At 42.5% G+C, this 17,110-nt stretch overlaps 1 protein-coding gene across 1 annotated transcript in view; it reads right to left on the bottom strand.

The window, feature by feature from the left end:
* TBC1D10C (TBC1 domain family member 10C) overlaps positions 1–8,752 on the bottom strand; it is a 33,561-nt gene extending 24,809 nt beyond the window's left edge. The window contains exon 1 of the mRNA XM_060261898.1: positions 8,537–8,752. Coding sequence (XP_060117881.1) covers positions 8,537–8,733 — 197 coding nt within the window. The 5' untranslated portion in view covers positions 8,734–8,752. The remainder of the gene's footprint in view (positions 1–8,536) is intronic.
* Between the last annotated feature and the right edge of the window lie 8,358 nt (positions 8,753–17,110).

Below are 17,110 nucleotides of genomic sequence, written 5' to 3'. Positions count from 1 at the left end.
AAAGATAAAAAAGCCAAAGATAAAATGTTAGACTTGCAAAAAGAGATCGGAAAGAAGGAGAAGGAGCTTAAAAAGAGACCTGGGAAAAAGAAAATTATAAGGGAGATTACAATATTACAAAGTCAAATGAGACATTTGTTAAACAAAGAAGTAGAATGGAATCTAAAAAGGCTTCAACAAAAATCCTTTGAAGGTGCGAATAAACCTGGAAAATACCTGGCCTGGCAAATGAAAAGAAAAAGGGAAAATAAAATTATTAATAAAATTATTTTGGGTGACAAAGAAATTCTTGACTAGGAAGAAAAAAAGAAGTAGCATTATTCTTTGCAGATGCAGAGAAAGCATTTGATAATGTGCATTGGGCCTTTATGTTTGCAGTGATGGAGAAACTGAGATTGGGAAAAGATTTTGTAAGAATGGTGAAGGCGATATATACTGAACAGCAAGCAAGACTCTGTATAAATGCAGATTTGACAGAGAAAATGATAATCAGTAAAGGAACAAGACAAGGTTATCCTCTATCTCCATTGATATTTATAATGACTCTAGAGATATTGCTTATGCGAATCCAAGAAGATAAAGAGATAGAGGGACTGAAATGGAAAGGTTTTTCTTATAAATACAGATTGTTTGCAGATGATGTAATGTTTATAAATGAAAATCCAACTCAAGTTACACTGTTACTGCTTCAAAAGATACAAGAATTTGGAGAGCTGGCAGGCTTCCATATAAATAAAGAGAAGTAAAAAATTTTGTGTAAAAATATGTCAAAGATTAAACAGGAAGAACTATAAAGTCTAACAAAGTGTGAAGTGACCTCTAAAGTAAAGTATTTAGGTATAGAAATAACAACAAAAACATTGATTTGTATAAAAATAATTATGAGAAGCTCTGGCGGAAAATTGATGAAGATTTATTAAAATGGAATAAGTTGAATTTGTCTATGCTGGGCAGAATCTCGGCAATCAAAATGAATGTGTTACCAAGAATTATGTTCTTGTTTCAAACTATTCCAATAGTGAAGGACAATAAACAATTTAATAAATGGCAAAGGAAACTCAGAATTTGTATGGGCTGGTAAGAAGCCAAGGATTAAAATGAAAATTTTGACTGACGCAAAAGAGAGGGGAGGCTTCCAACTACCAGATGTAAAGTTATACCATGATGCAGTTGTTTGGTATGGATTAGGGAATGGATGACGTTACTAAATAGAAAATTATTGACATTAGAAGGCCATGGAAACGTTTTTGGTTGGCATGCATATCTGTGTTATGGGAAAAGCAAGATGGATAACTTCTTCTTACATCATTATATAAGAAGTAATTTGTTAAAAACTTGGTTGAAATATAAAAGATTCGGGGATGAGAGGAAACTGCTTTGGATTGTGCCAACAGAAGTAATAAAGTTATATTCAGACATTAAAGAGGAGAAATGGTTATCGTATAAACAATTGTTAAAAATACATGGCAGTAAGGTGGAATTAAAATCGGTGGAAGAATTGGAATATAAATATAATTGGTTTCAATTGCAACAAATCAAGAGTTTGCTTGAATAGGATATTAAAAATGATGGTGTAAGACAAGAACAAACAGAACTGGAAAGAATGCTGTTTGGAGATAGTGAAAAATTGATTTCAAGAATTTATAAATTACTGTTGAAATGGTCTACAGAAGATGAAGTAGTTAAATCTCAAATGATAAAATGGGCAATAAATATAAATAAAGAAATACAGATGGAATAATGGGAGTACTTATGGTCGCCCGCTCTGCTCCGCCTCTGAGGTGAAATCAGAGAAGGGGAGGATGGCGGGAAGGAAGACATTGCCGCTAACTCTGGACTTTGTACATTGCTCAGAAATTGAGTGCCCAGAAACTTTTGTATTCTGCCCTGGGTCAGAGACCCATGCATTTATCAAACAAAGGTATCTGTGATGCCATAGTTTTGTCAATTTCAGTACTTTATTAGTGAGGCAGAAACAAGAAACCTGTAAGTGAACATCCAGGGAAACTTATAAAATGTTCCCCTAAAGCTTTTCTGTATTGCCTTTTACTGTCAGATTTGTGACCATTAGTTTGTCCTATGCACATGATATGTATATTTGCAGATCTTAAAGTGACTATTGTAAAACTGAATTTCAAAAACAGGACACAGCAAGAGTCCTCTGAGATACCACTATTACCACTGGCCAACTCCCACCTTTTCCTGGGTTTGGCCTGGTCCATGGGCATTGTTGGGGGGGGGGTGCACCCTACATTTATGGGGAGGGAGCTTCTCCATAAATTCAATGGTAGTGATAATAATAATAATTATTATTATTATTAATTTTATTTATATCCCGCCCTCCCCGCCTAGGCAGGCTCATGGAGGCCCCTCCCTGTGATGTCAGTGGCTCCTCCCTTTGATGTCACTGGATCAAATGCCTCTGGCTGGGCCCCACACCCCTCCAGAAAATTGAAAAGTCTACACCCCTGAATGCAACCCCATGTTTGTCTCAGTTGGCAAGAGGAAAGCACTCAACTCTTCCTTCATCTGCCAATCCTCTCCTACAGGTGTTTTTAGTTCCCCTTCCAGTTGGACTCTGGAACTGAAAGTAAATTCAGCTGTAAGAAAAGAAGGTTTGGGGATATTTGCACAGGAGAATCAGTGGGAATATTTCTCTTTTGTGTGCATTACCTTGACAAATGTGGATTTGAGAGTGTTTGCCAAGGTAAGGTGTATTTCTGCACTCTGCATATGTGTCCATGTTCATATGCCTGTATTAGGGTTGCCAGGTCTGTGTTGGAAAATACCTGGAGTCTTTTGGGATGGACCCAGAAGAGGGCAGGGTTTGGGGAGGGGAGGGGAGGGGAGGGGAGGGGCCCCAGCATGGCACAATGCCATGAGTCCACCCTTCAAAGCAGCCATTTTCTCCAGGGGAGCTGATCTCTGCCTGCTGGAAATCAGTTGTAAAAACAGATCTCCAGTCCCCACCTGGAGGCTGGCAACCCTAGCTGGTATCCACGAGACCATCACAGTACCCAACAATGTTTGAAACCCTTCAACAGATTGATTTTGGGATCTGTTCCTTGTATGAATGTGGAGCTACACTATACAACTCCGCCCTCCACCAAAAAAAAACTAGTTTCCTAATTCCTTGATCCTAATTGAAATGTAGGAGTGCAAAACTGCGAATCAGCTGCTTGGGATGGATGCGTAATTCTGCCCCATCCTATGAATTCTTTTGCATAGCCCTCACTCAGCTGTCCCCCGCTCCCATCTCCCTACTCTGAAACTAGAGTCCAGCTGGGCAGAGCCAGAAGGGAGGCACTGAAATTCTGAAAAGGAGTACTGGCCCCAGAGGGGGGGGGGGGGGGGACCCTGCCTTTTTAATACAGGCTTACTTGGATGCTATTTATCAGGTGATATTATTTACCCTCATGCTATAAAAATCTTCCACTGTCCCTTTCGACACATTAAGCCTCTATTGAAGGGATAGGATATAGTTCTTCAGGCCTGTTGGCAACATTCTTGGTTGGGTTGGAGAACAGAAGGCTTATGCACCCCCTGCACCACCAGCTCTTCCCCGAAGATGCCAGTGTATTATCCTTCACCAGTGTTGTGTATGTGGGCTCTATATCTAGCATGTGGACTTCATGTTTGAGGCAGTTCCTGCCAGGCTTGTGCCTTTTGGAAATGGAATAGTCTTAGTTTAATGTCACTGATGTTTGGTTACAGGATGGCTCTTGGATGAAGCTCATTTGCGAAACGTGGGATACGAAGTCGACGAACACGTAAAGGGAACACAGAACCTCTGGAGCCTTTGTTTTGGGAGATTGGCTCAACCACAGCTTTTGAAATTGACTCTGTTTGAATTTCCAGGAGAAGATTTTTTGAATGGACTCTTAGCATTCTCCTTGGAGCCTCTCTTGAAATTCATTGTGGGATCCATCCCCTCATAGAAACTTCCTGTATATTTGTGGTATCTTTATAAATAATTTGGACACTGTACTTAGTTATCGTTTGTTTGTTTTTGTGTACACAGTGGTTTTGCTTTGGCCCAGACAAAGTCTAGCAAACCATGACCCTCACCATGGGTCGCATATCCCAGGCTGGCATTACTCTTGACAGTGTTCTCAAAGTTTGCATTGGTGGCGAACTTTATTAGCTTCACTGACTTTAATATGAAGAGTACCCTCGGAAATGGACTAAGCACTTCACAGATGAGTTCACACTTGCTGGCCTTGGCAGGAGAGAATAGCAGGCCCATAACTACTGGGGGGTCCAGGCCCCACCAATCAACCCACTGTTTAAGTAGTCTGGCCCCACCAACCAGTCTCCCACGGTCCTCAGAAGGCTTGCTCAGCAGCTGGCACTGGTCATCATGGCTGAGGAGCTGCTCCGCTCGCTCGTGGCTACCTGGCCATAGCCAGCATCTCTGTCAAAAGGGAGGGGCTCTGGGGTCTCCTGCAGGTGTCTTGTGCCTCCCTCCCCAGCCCCAACCACGCTGGCAAAGAAAGACCCGCTGTGCTCCCAGACCAGGCATTGGGGTGCCCACTACAGCACCCCCAAAACCTCCCCCTGCATTGGGCTAGCAGTGCCACAGCCGGGGATCCAGAGGCAAAGCCCAGCTGGCCGCAGCAGCCTCAGTCAATCACTTCAATCCCCACCAGCTGTTGCCAGGCAACGGATGGGTGGGGGGCTGTCAGAGGGAGGGTCAGGCCAGGCACTCTTTGGCCCGGGCCCCCCCTTGGGTCTAGAAGCCAGTAAGAGTGGGTTGTGAAAGCACCCCTAGTTGGGAAGGACCCGGGGTCACCTTCTACCTGTGTTGGGCATTCAGAGCGGGGGGTGGGGGTGGGGAGATTCTCAAATTTAAAGCTGCCTGAGCGTTATGTAAGTAAGGGAGGAGAAAAATGCCAGCCACTTCCACTTTTGATCTTTCAGCATGCCCAGGAGCTGTCCCTGCTGAGCGTTCCCCCAGGGCCGGCGTGTGGGAGTCGGCCAAGTATGCGACTGCTTAGGGTGCCACCTGGCCTAGGCACCCTCCCTTCCCACTGTCCGGCGGCTTTTGCATTCCCCAGGTCTGTTATGGACCTGGGGAACACGAAAGCTGGCGGTGCCTGTGCAGTGCGCTTCTCGGAGCCTAGTTCCTCGGACTGCACTATGCAGGTGCTGCCCGCCGCTCAGTCTTTCTGAGACTCGGGAAGCCTGGGTGAGGTCATGGGGGTGTGTGGCAGCAAGTGCACTCAGCTCTGAACATGCCTGCTGCCATCCCTATCTCGCCAAGGCTTCCCAAGACTAAGGAAGTCTCGGCAAGGTCGTGGGGGTGTGTGGCAGTGAGCATGCTCAGAGCCTGGCTCCACTCCAACCTTACCCAGGCTGGGGGCGGGGAGCAGGACTCTGCCTGGGGCCGCAGAACCCCCAGCATCCGGTCTGTATCCCTCCCCATGTGTTTGGTCCCCCCCAAAACCAAAAAAATCCTGCCATGGGCCACATCAAACTTGAAATCCTGGCTACAGCCCTGCAGCATAGTCGGTTGTGATGGGCTTCAATCTCCATAGTCGGTTGTGATGGGCCTTTTCACTCTAGCCTAGAGCATACTCACACCACAGACAGTGGAGAGCCAGTTTTGTAGAGAGCCAGTTTGGTGTAATGGTTAAGTGCGGGGACTCTTATCTGGGAGAACCGGGTTTGATTCCCTACTCCTCCACTTGCACCTGCTGGAATGGCCTTGGGTCAGTCATAGCTCTCACAGGAGTTGTCCTTGAAAGGGCAGCTGCTGTGAAAGCTCTTTCAGCCCCACCTACCTCACAGGGTGTCTGTTGTGGAGGGGGGGGGGAGATAAAGGAGATTGTGACTGCTCTGAGACTGCAATCAGACACATTAAATAATGCACTTTCAATCCACTTCCAGTACACTTTCCAACTAGATTTTCCTGTGTGAACTGGCAAAATTCAGTTGGAAAGTGGATTGAAAGTGCATTATTTTTTGTGTGTGATCACAGCCCGAGATTCAATGTATAGGGCGAGATCTAAATCTTCTTCTTCTTCAATTCAACATTTACGGTATTTCTGCTTCCTGGGGGCTCATATTTCTGGGAAGGGGTCTCACTAGGGATCTCACTCTAACCAAGAATTCTCAATATCTCACCAAGCTATAATTTCCAGAATGCTCTGGGGGAAGCATGGCAATGAAAATGGTGTAAACACTTATGTAGTTTGCTGTATAGTTGGGCTGAGTATGATGCCTTGGAGGCAGAAAAGTCAGAAACCCTGTCACTAACTGCTGTAACCACCCTTGTTGCTATGGTGCCCAAGTTGCTATGGAGATGGGGAGAGGATGTGGTGAGTAAGATTACTAAAACAGGAAATGCAAGTTAATAGGTAGAGAAAGATACTTCAGCTCTTTTTCTTCTTTTACCTTGCAGGAAATCTTAGATCAGTGCTCACAGGCCAGCTTTGAACTTTTATACTTTTGTTAAGAATTGGATTACAAGCCAACTGTGGAAGCAACATTGTATAAAGAGTATAAGTAATATGTAGAGCTCTGAGATTGCATTATGTAAAATATACAAAAACAAGAACTGTGGAGAAGTGAAGAAGCTGTGCAGTCTTTTCACTGAGACTCAGTCTAGCCTGCATGAAGCAATGGTTGAGTAAAATGTTCTGAGTTCCATTATGCAAGAAACCAGTCTGAACTATCTGAATATTCCTTTCCTCTTCCTTATCCTATATACACAAACACACCCCTTAGCAGTTTTAATGTTGCATTGAAAAGAAACACTCTCTTTAAACTATTTCTGGAGTACCTAAGCTTGACAAACGAATCCTCATTCTCTTTAACAATTCCTTTCTCAAATGTTACCATTTCACAAAAGGCTGTACTTTGTAATCCAGTCCAACTATTTAAAGCCATTTTCTCATTGTGGAAAAGCTGTGATCCAGGAATGATGGGATTTTGCTCCACATCGAGGGTTCTCAGGGCCTATCAAGGATTCGGACTGAAGAGCCAGCCATTCAAGAAAGCCACATTAGTATAAAGACAAGAAGGACATTTATACAAATAACCAGATTCTTAACTGTAATGCAAGTACATCTGAAAGTGATAGATCTCTAGCCCGTTACAGCTTGTTAGTTTCACTGAGAGATAAATACACTACTTGTCCAGTCCCCTGAAAACAAATGGTTTGGAGTGATGCAGGATTGAGTCATAATTAAATAAGGCTATACCTTTACCTTTATTACCAGCATTTGTATCAGATATAGCTGTTATTAGGCACTGGATTATATTAAAAGAAGTTATCAAATAAATTATGCGTAATAAGGTAAACAGGCATGATTGTACAATGGCTCATCTATCTATATTGCACTTTAGAAAAGCAAGTCAAGGACATCAGACTTTGCATCTGAGGTCTCTAGTGTTCCCTCTAAGCTGAGTTAGTGTGAGCTAGCTCACGGTTTTTTAGCCTTCAGCTCACACATTTTTGTCTCAGCTCAGGAAAAAATGGCCCCAGAACAAACTAATTTATGCAGTAGCTCACAACTTTAATGCCATTAGTTAATTAAGTAGAATTTTTGCTCACAAGACTTCACAGCTTAGAGGGAGTTACTAAGGAAGGTAAGTTATCCACCATCATTTCTAGCCATGTGGAAAAAGGCTTTCATGCCTACGGACGATGTGGATAAGCATTGGATAATGCCTGTCCGCACCACAATGCTGCTCTTCATGCATCTTTTGCTCATCTCCATCCACAGCTGCTGCTAGGCCCCAAGCAATAAACCATGATCTTTATCTTCCTACATGATAAAACTGGAACTAATTTACATTTGCTATTGTATGCTCTAAAACAGGTTGAAAAGAGAGAGAAATACTGATAGGGAGAAAGATTGGGAAGGTTTTGAACTCAGCACAGAGATCTTGCCCCCTTGATCCCTCTTTCCAAGGTTCTTGCATTCCTAATTAAAGGAAAGAGGGATCAGGAGATGGTGGCTGTGGGGGGGGGGAGGGGTTGAGGCAAGGAAAGTGTGGGTTAAAAGGCTGTATGGATGCTCTATTACCGCTGCTAATGCCTCTTTCTTCACAGTAGCAACAAGCGCTACACAGAGAATAATCTCCATGTGGAAGCCACCCAGCATGATCTAGGTGAGATAATGTCAGTCCAGGATTCCAGTCATGACAGCCATGGACTGACTGAGGAAATCACTGTTCCTCAATCCCACATCTACATCTGTGAAGTGTCCTATCTCTGTTGCAAAGTGAAATCACATTAAAGATATTGTAGGGAATCTATGAATGTAACAAGTCAGATAACAACAAAGATACCATTCAAAGAATCGCATTCCAGAAGCTCATGAAATTGTCTACTTCTGAAAACTGGACTGGCAAGAAGTAGGTATAATGATATCTGGGCAAGAATATCTCAGAAAGGAATGTTCTCTATCATTAAGAAGACAAGCGCAGCACAAAAACAAACCAAGGCTGCTCGCTTCATCTCATGGTATTTCTACCTCCAAAAGCCTCTTCACCCTTCCAGTGGTTCTTGAATACAACCCCCTCTTACCTGTTGTTAAGGTCACTGCCTCCAATAAAACCGTAGCGATCAATCCGGCGATATGGAGCCATCCCATTTAACTCAGAGTCTGAGCCCAAGGAGCTGGCATCACCATCCCCACCCAGGGAGAAATCAGAGACATCTGGTAGCTCGGTCAGGTCTTGGCTTACACTGGGGAGCTCAGCTGAAAGGGAAAGGCCTGACATTTCTCCCCACAAGACACTGGGGGTCAGCCCCACATGTAGCCCAGGGCCAGAGTACTCTTACTTATCTCAGGCTGGTTTCCAGACTACACATGCAAGGTCCTTGATGGTACTGCTCTGACTCAAGTTCTCCTCAGGCTCTGCAAACTGTTTCCTGCCACAATCATTTCCTGATACAGCTGACAGTGCCAGCACCCTGAGAAGTGAACACAGCTAAAGGTGTTGCGGTGGGAGGGGGAACAGTGGGCAAGAACAAGTGGAAGAGAACAAAAATGTATGGGAAGAAAAATGAAGGACACATCCCCATGATGCTTCATACAGAGAACTGCAATGCAGCTCTCTCTTCCTATGAGTATTGGTTGAGGAAATTCTGTTTCACTGTATATGAAGTGTGCTTGCACACAAAAGCTTATACCCAGAATTAAAACTTTGTTGGTCTTAAACATGCCATTGAATCTAAACTTTATGTTCCTGCCTTATTCTCTACTATTCTCCCTTTCATTAGGAATGCAGGAGCCTGTTACCCTGTCTTCCTTGCATCCAGCGATGCCCCCTGCTGGAGAGCATGTATCACAGCCTGGTTCTATAAATCCTTGGTGGGAGGCCTTGAAGGAGTTCAATGCCCTGCATTGTTTACAGGTGACTCAGATATAGTTTGTGTTGCTCCGGACTGAAGTGGAAACGACTCAGGTCATTCAAAGTCTCTTTTAAGGACTAAGTGCAATTCCTTTGGGGGAGGGCTATAATCTGGGCCTTTTTTTTGTAGAGAAAGCCCAGCAGGAACTCATTTGCATATTAGGCCACACACCCCTGATGTCACCATTGTTTCACACATGGCTTTTTTTTGCAGAAAACCCCCAGCAAAACTCATTTGCATATTAGACCACGCCCTCTGATGCCAAGCAAGCCAGAACTGCGTTCCTGCTCAAAAAAAAAGCCCTGGGTCTGCATAGGTTCATGATTTGGAAAACCTGGGTCACTGCATACATAAGGACTCTTAAAGCACCCTGGCTGGAGATGCTCAAAACGAAATAGCTGTGATCTCCCTACCCAAGCCTGTTTCTCCATGGCACATTAAGAAAAGAGGAACATTGCGTAGCTGAGCAGTTCTTCCTCACATCCAACGCCACATAGTTCTCATAATTGTGAGCTGTATCTCCCTGAAAAGATATGAGCAACAAATAGTGGGATACACAGTGGTAGAAGCAAACAAAACAAAAACTGTGTAAAGTCTTATAATAATAAAGCTAAATATTCAACTTAGCTTTTTTTGTGTATTAAATAGTTATTTATGAATCGTATACTCGGGGCTTTTTTTTAGCAGGGATGCACAGGGACGCAGGTCCAGCTGGCTTGGCATCAAGGGTGTGGCCTAATATGCAAATGAGTTCCTGCTGGTCTTTTTCTACAAAAAGCCCTGCATATATACGGTTAGAAAAGTCACAAACATTACAAGAAAACAATATTGCAACCAAAGGGAAACCATTTTTGCAAATCGTAACTCAATCACACAGAAATTAATCCAGAAGCATTACAAACACAATCAACATCAGAATGTTAGTCCATCTATCCAGTTGGAATCATGAAGAAGAGCAGTCAAAAACTAATTGGAAAGGTGATCCAGTGCTATCCCAGCTTTTATGGGCGAGCTAGCTAATGATTGCTGTGTTTTGCAGAAGCTTTATTAAAGCCGGAACCAATTTTCCACCAAACCATTCTGCATGGATAGCATTGACTATTTGCTGGATGTGACATTTATTGTTTACAGCAACAACACCTTGAAATATTGCCTCATCTGTTACACAGAATGATTTGATAGTTGTTGGAAAATTGGCCCATACTTTGATAAAGCTTCTGCAAAATGCAGCCATCATTAGCTAGTTCACCCATAAGAAGCTGGGACCAATATCACTTATACCACCAGATCACCTTTCCAATCACATTCCGCATGAAATTAGAGTTTTGGACTAAGGATGGGCAGGAGCCAAACCACGAATTGTAATTCATGCTAAAAATGGCCAACTTATGGTTCGTTCTGAACTGGTTCATCTGATCCCGTTGAACTTGAACTCGAACTGGCCTTTTTTCTTTTTTCTGGGGAAAGTGGAGCTGACTAGAAATGGCAGCTTTGCTATCCCCAGGCTCTCTGCAGCTTCTAGTCAGGTTCACTGGAAACTGAACAGAAGCATAGGGGGCTAGAGAGAGCACAGCTGCCACTTCTAGTCAGTTCCCAAGCTTCCTGGGGGTGAAACCAACCAGAAGCATCAGGGTGGCTTCCCTTTCTTTCCCCAGCTTGACATACTCCTAGGAGAGCAGTTTACTGGGGGCATCTGCTTTGGGGGGCTGTAGCTTGGCCCCCCCCAATCCAATTTGTACCAAACTTGGAGAGGAGGTGAGGAGAGTCTGTTGAAGAGTTTGCTGCAGGTTTGGCATCTCTAACCCACTCAGGGGGCATTCTATGCCTTCCCAAACTGAACAAACCAATAAACCATGAAATGTTCAGGAAATTGTAAAAAACACACAAAATGAACCAAACCACTGATTTGGGCAACCCAATGAACTATGAAATGAGACAAATCACCATTTTCACATTCCATGCCCATCCCTCTTTTGGACTGCTCCACTTCTTCATTATTCTGATTGGATATATGGACTAACGTTGATTGTATTTGCAATGCTTCTTGATTAATTTCTGTGTGATTTAAAGGTTTCCCTTTGTTTATAGCATTGTTTTCTTGCAATGTTTGTGACTTTTCTAACAATATATGATTCATAAATAACTAATACCCAAAAAGTTGAGTTGAATATTTAGGTTTATTATACAAGACTTTATACATTTTTGTTTTGTTTGCCTCTCCCAGAGAAGATGCAGGCAACTGTTAAGAGAGCTGTGATTCTTAGGTGCTTTCAGGATCAGCGGTTGGAAGGGGGAGGAGTTATCTGAATATTCCAATTGGGCTAGAAAAAGGAGTCCCAAACTGTCTTAATCAAACTTGGAAAGCTTCACACAATTCTGTGCACGCACCAGGGTCACATTATGCCTTTCATACGCCCTAGGCACTTTTGCTATTGTGGGCCTCTACCACCATAATAATACCAATATTGAATTTTTAAATACTTCAACATTTTCTTTCATTTTAGGCAAAATTTAATAGATTTTCATGGGTCCTAAAATTTCATTTTTTTCTGATGTGAGAAAAAAAAAATAAAACATTTTCTTCAACCCCAAAAGTTTATTTTCTCCCCTTCTGCTTCTAAAAGAAATCAAAACATTTCCGTGGGCCCTAGATACTGTGCCTATCCCTAATGGATAAGTCAGGCCTGGTGTGCACATTTAGAAAAAGGCATTTCTATGCACCCACACGCAGATGATCGTGTGCAATGATCACAGAGAGGAGTTTTTCATTCCATATACCTCGAGGCATCTGAATTATGTGGCATTGTATGTACAAAGAATGGGGAAAAAACCCTGCACAAGTGATTTTGATATGTGATGATCTACACATAGGTTGCAAGAAAATTGCTTCCATACAGAAATTTTAGTACATGTGAAGCAACCCTGACTGCACTCAAGCCAATCTGGGAGCAGCTATAATTGACTCAGTTCTCACTCCTTCCCCCAGGCATGGTGCCATATGGTTTATGTTACTTGCTGTTCCCTAGAACAGGGGAAATGAACATGGAAGTGGAATGGAAATGTTAGCTGCAGTGATAACTAATATGACCCAGTGAACAGACAGCTGGGAGAGGCCAAAAAAAAAAAGGCCTGTTTGTACTTTGGTGGGCTTATATCCTACTCCAGCTGTGAGGGTTCTAGGAAAAAAAACCCCAAAGAAAAAACCCCACAAACATAAATGCTCACAGGAAAAAAGCTCACATGGAAACATGCCCACATGGAAATAAACCAACATGGAAAGAAGCCCACACAGGAAAAAGCGCATACTAAAACACAGAAAAAAGCCCACACAGAAAGAAGCCCACATTAAATAGGGTTACCAAGCCCAGTTCAAGAAATATCTGGGAACTTTGGGGGTGGAGCCAGGAGACTTTGGGGGTGGAGCCAGAAGCAAGGTTGTGACAAGCACAATTGAACTCCAAAGGGAGTTCTGGCCATCACATCTAAAGCGACCATGCTCCTTTTAAATGTCTTCCCTCCATAGGAAATAATGAAGGATAGGGGCACCTTCTTTTGGGGCTCATAGAATTGGACCTCCTAGACTGATCCTTTTGAAACTTGGAGGGTATTTTGGGGAAAGGCACTGGATGCTATGCTGCAGATTTGGTGCAGCTACCTCAAAAACAGCCCCCCAGATACCTGTGGATCAATTCTCCATTATGCCATTTTTTTTTTAATTAACTCCAACTATGTTTATTGATTTCTTCCTTCCAGATACTTGCCAGTGTCAGCCCTGCTCAGCTTCTTAGATCTATGAGGCCTTAACTACTTCTGCTATTTAAGAAAGAGAAGCTATCACAGAACAGGCAGTAATTTGCGTAACCCAAAAAACCCATACATTTTGACATTCCTGAAAAATATAGGCAACTGATACTTCATGATTCTGGTGTGGAAAAATCCAGACAGAATTCTGGTTTTAGGTGATAGAGATCTTATGCTTGAATTAAACAAAGATACCATCTATGGAGATGGTACCTTTGATAAAGTGCCAAATACGTTTTACCAACTGGGGAATTCATATCCACCATATATTTACATTTTACTTCAAAAAGAACATGGATACCATAATAGAATGTTTGATATAATGAAGCTATTGATTCCAGATCTGTCACCTCAAAAGATTTTAGTGGATTTTGAGAAAGGTTGTATGAATGCAGTGAGATTGCCTTTCCACACGCTGGAGTCAAAGGGTGTTATTTTCACCTGTGTCAGAGTCTCATTAGGAAAATCAACAGTGTTGGCTTGAAGACTGAATATGAAACTAATATGAACATAAAAATTACACTGAAATCTCTTGCTGCACTACGCAAGTGTTGGGGTTCTCCAGAACTCTTCATCAGGCTGCCTGCTACAAAAGTAACCTTCGGCCTGAAGAGATCTAAGGAATTGTTTTGTGTCATTTTGGTTGGTCAGAAATGGAATTACATGAACTGTGTCCTTATTTATGGATTATGCACTTGAAAAAGCCCTATCATTATACTACTATACTACTACTAAGCAACCTGGAATGGCATAAAGGCAAGGCAGAGATGATGCTGGGGGAGAATGCTGATGTTCTGGGAGGGACTGATTAGCCTGTGATACTGTAGAATGTAGATTAAGATTTGCACTAGAACATGCACAGAGTGCCAGATAGATACACTTCCCCTAGTCATAGAACCGGCCTTAATATACATGAAGTTGCACTTCCCTATGGGACACAGGCCCATAGTGGTCTTTGAGAACAAAGAAAGAAAGCACATTGCATATCACAAGGCCCTTTTCTTTAGCAAGAATATATTATCATCATGTTCTGTAGACATCTTCTAGGAGAAAGTAAACATTCTTCCTATCTCTGGAGACATATAACAAAGGTAGAAGTTTTGCCTCTTACACATTTTCCGGAATTAGGCCAAGTGCCCACACAAAGAAGACAAAGGACCTGAACAAACACCCCCTTGGCCATCTGCGCATTCCCAGAAAACCACAAATGCAAGATACCAGGAAGTAAAGGATTTGGGGGAGGGGGTCCTGATTAAAAGACCCCATGAGGTATCACTCCCATCTAAAATGGGAGATGGGATTCATTTGACCAATGAGATACCACAAAGGGCCAGAAGCAAGAACTTTGTGACCGAGCAACTAGACCTGCTTTGTTATCAGAAATGTATAAATGTTATGGCTTTGTGAAAATGGCTCTGAGGGAAAACACAGGAAGGATGTTGGTACAGAGAGAGAGAGAGTTGCTTTTCCTCCTGCTACTGGTGGCAATAAAAGAATCTCTGGATCAACTCACTTGGACCTCCGGCTGTTGAGTCTCTTAAACTGGGCTGGGGACTCAACTCTTGGCACTGATAGTATGTGCAACAATACTGTCCTTGTTACACTGCACTTGGTACTGCCCTTGAAGAGCTTTCAGAAACTTCAGCTGGTGCTTCTATACAGCCTGTTCGACACATTCTTATGCCAATTAAAATCAGGCTAACAATCTTTGGTAGTGGTGTAATTGCTTTGATATGTGGAACAGTGGAATTTAGATCCAATGTTTTCCAGGCAGCAGCTCTCCCTTCCCCAGCTGGCATTATCTTCCTGTAAAAGGTGTGGAAATCTATATCATTCTTGATTTTTTGTAAGGGAGATAAAATACTTATTTCAGTTGGAATTCTATTAATTTGATGATTATTATGGTATTGGATTTATATCCCACCCTCACTCCAAATTTCAGAGTCTCAGAGCAGCTCACAATCTCCTTTATCTTCTTCCCCCACAACAGACACCCTGTGAGGCGGGTGGGGCTGAAAGGGCCCTCACAGCAGCTGCCCTTTCAAGGACAACCTGTGCCAGAGCTATGGCTGACCCAATGCCATTCCAGCAGGTGCAAGTGGAGGAGTGGGAAATCAAACCCGGTTCTCCCAGGTAAGAGTCCACGTACTTAACCACTACACCAAACCGACAGCCTTGTATTTTGAAAATTATTGATTTGTTGTATCTGTTATTGTCAATTATTTTGCTTTGTACTCACATTTACTCAGAAGATGACCCTGAATGTAAGCTGACACCCCCATGTTATATCCCAAAAAGGTTTTTTTATTATTTAACATAACTGTAAGTTGTTAAGGCAGCTCTCTCTTTGGCATACCTAAAAATCTCTAGACTTGCATCTGAGTAAATACAGTATTTTACGGAATTTTCATCCACAGCTTTGAGTTTCATTTAGGACATACTAAAACTAAGGACAGCGATTGTCCACAAACGATGTATGATTGCCAATAGAGAATCAATGATTGCCCATAGGGAATAATGGAGACCACAGTTGCCCATAAGGAATAATGGAGAGCATTGTTCCCTATTCCATTTTAATCTGCACAACAACAGTGTAAGGTAGGTTAGGCTGAAAGTCTGTGAGGTAGAAGAAGAAGAAGATATTGGATTTCTATCCCGCCCTCCACTCCGAAGAGTCTCAGAGCGGCTCACAATCTCCTTTACCTTCCTCCCCCACAACAGACACCCTGTGAGGTGGGTGGGGCTGGAGAGGGCTCTCACAGCAGCTGCCCTTTCAAGGACAACCTCTGCCAGAGCTATGGCTGACCCAAGGCCATCTCAGCAGGTGCAAGTGGAGGAGTGGGGAATCAAACCCGGTTCTCCCAGATAAGAGTCCGCACACTTAACCACTACACCAAACTGGCTGGTAGAATTTTGTGAGGTAGAATTTTAAAACACTGTTCTTTTCAGAAAATAAAAATTCCGTACCAACAATAAAAGGAATCTGCAGATTTAACTGAATTAAAAATTGGGAAGAAGTTCAAAGTAAGATAGAAAACTGTGTTAGATGTAATACTTGAAGACCATATGCTTCTGGTATGAGATGTACTTAACAAAAATCACAAGAGAAATAAAATTTCCAAAAGGTTTGATACTGTATTGCTTTAGCAGAAAAAGATGTCCCATATAAACCCAAAATTGCAAATATAAATTTTTAACCCATTGTCTCAGATTAAAAAAAAACTTAACAAAAGATCTGTTAGGTGCACCATTTCTTTAAAACAAAGGAGATCACAAGCTGAATATCTTAAAAGTGTTCCCCTTAAAATTAAAGCTACAAAATCTAAGTACAAGGGAAACTGATAACGGCCACTAGAAAAATATTTTCAGACTCAAAAGGTAAAGCAAAAAAAAAAAAATTATCAGAGGAAAAGCTTCTAATCTAGGAGAACTCTTAGCCTCAGGGCAGTTTACAGGCAGGGTCTTTTCTCTAGCAGAGAAAAATTAGCTGTAAGTGGAACTTTGGGATGCCAGCTCCAGGCTGGAGATTTCTGAATATTTGAATTAAATTTGAAGATTACAAGGACACTTTCTCTCCCAGAGGCATTGACCTTAATGTTCTGGGCATTACATTATATTTTTGGGAGTGATCTGCAGGTTTCACCTGGAGACTGGCACCCTTGCAAAACACAGTAGTGTTTTGAGCAAGCCAAGGAGCTTTCAATCTGGCTTGCTTCTTTCAACATATGCACATCTTTCCTTCCAGGCATCTTCCTGGCTGGGAGTGGTCTTCTAGAACTACTCATTTTGTTTCTGGAGACATTCTTGCAGAATTGTAGTACAGTAGCCATGCACCAACTGAATTTTAGTGCTGAGATAACTGAATAGCCTTAATTGGCTACACCACGAGAGTCTGGGAGGCATAAAAATAACATAATGAGTACATTTCTTTGCCTAGCCTAA

This window comes from Heteronotia binoei, chromosome 21, assembly GCF_032191835.1.
Source record: "Heteronotia binoei isolate CCM8104 ecotype False Entrance Well chromosome 21, APGP_CSIRO_Hbin_v1, whole genome shotgun sequence".
NCBI classification, from domain to species: domain Eukaryota; kingdom Metazoa; phylum Chordata; class Lepidosauria; order Squamata; family Gekkonidae; genus Heteronotia; species Heteronotia binoei.
The sequence above is the reverse complement of the archived record's forward strand: the minus strand, read 5'-3'. Positions and strand labels throughout refer to the sequence as shown.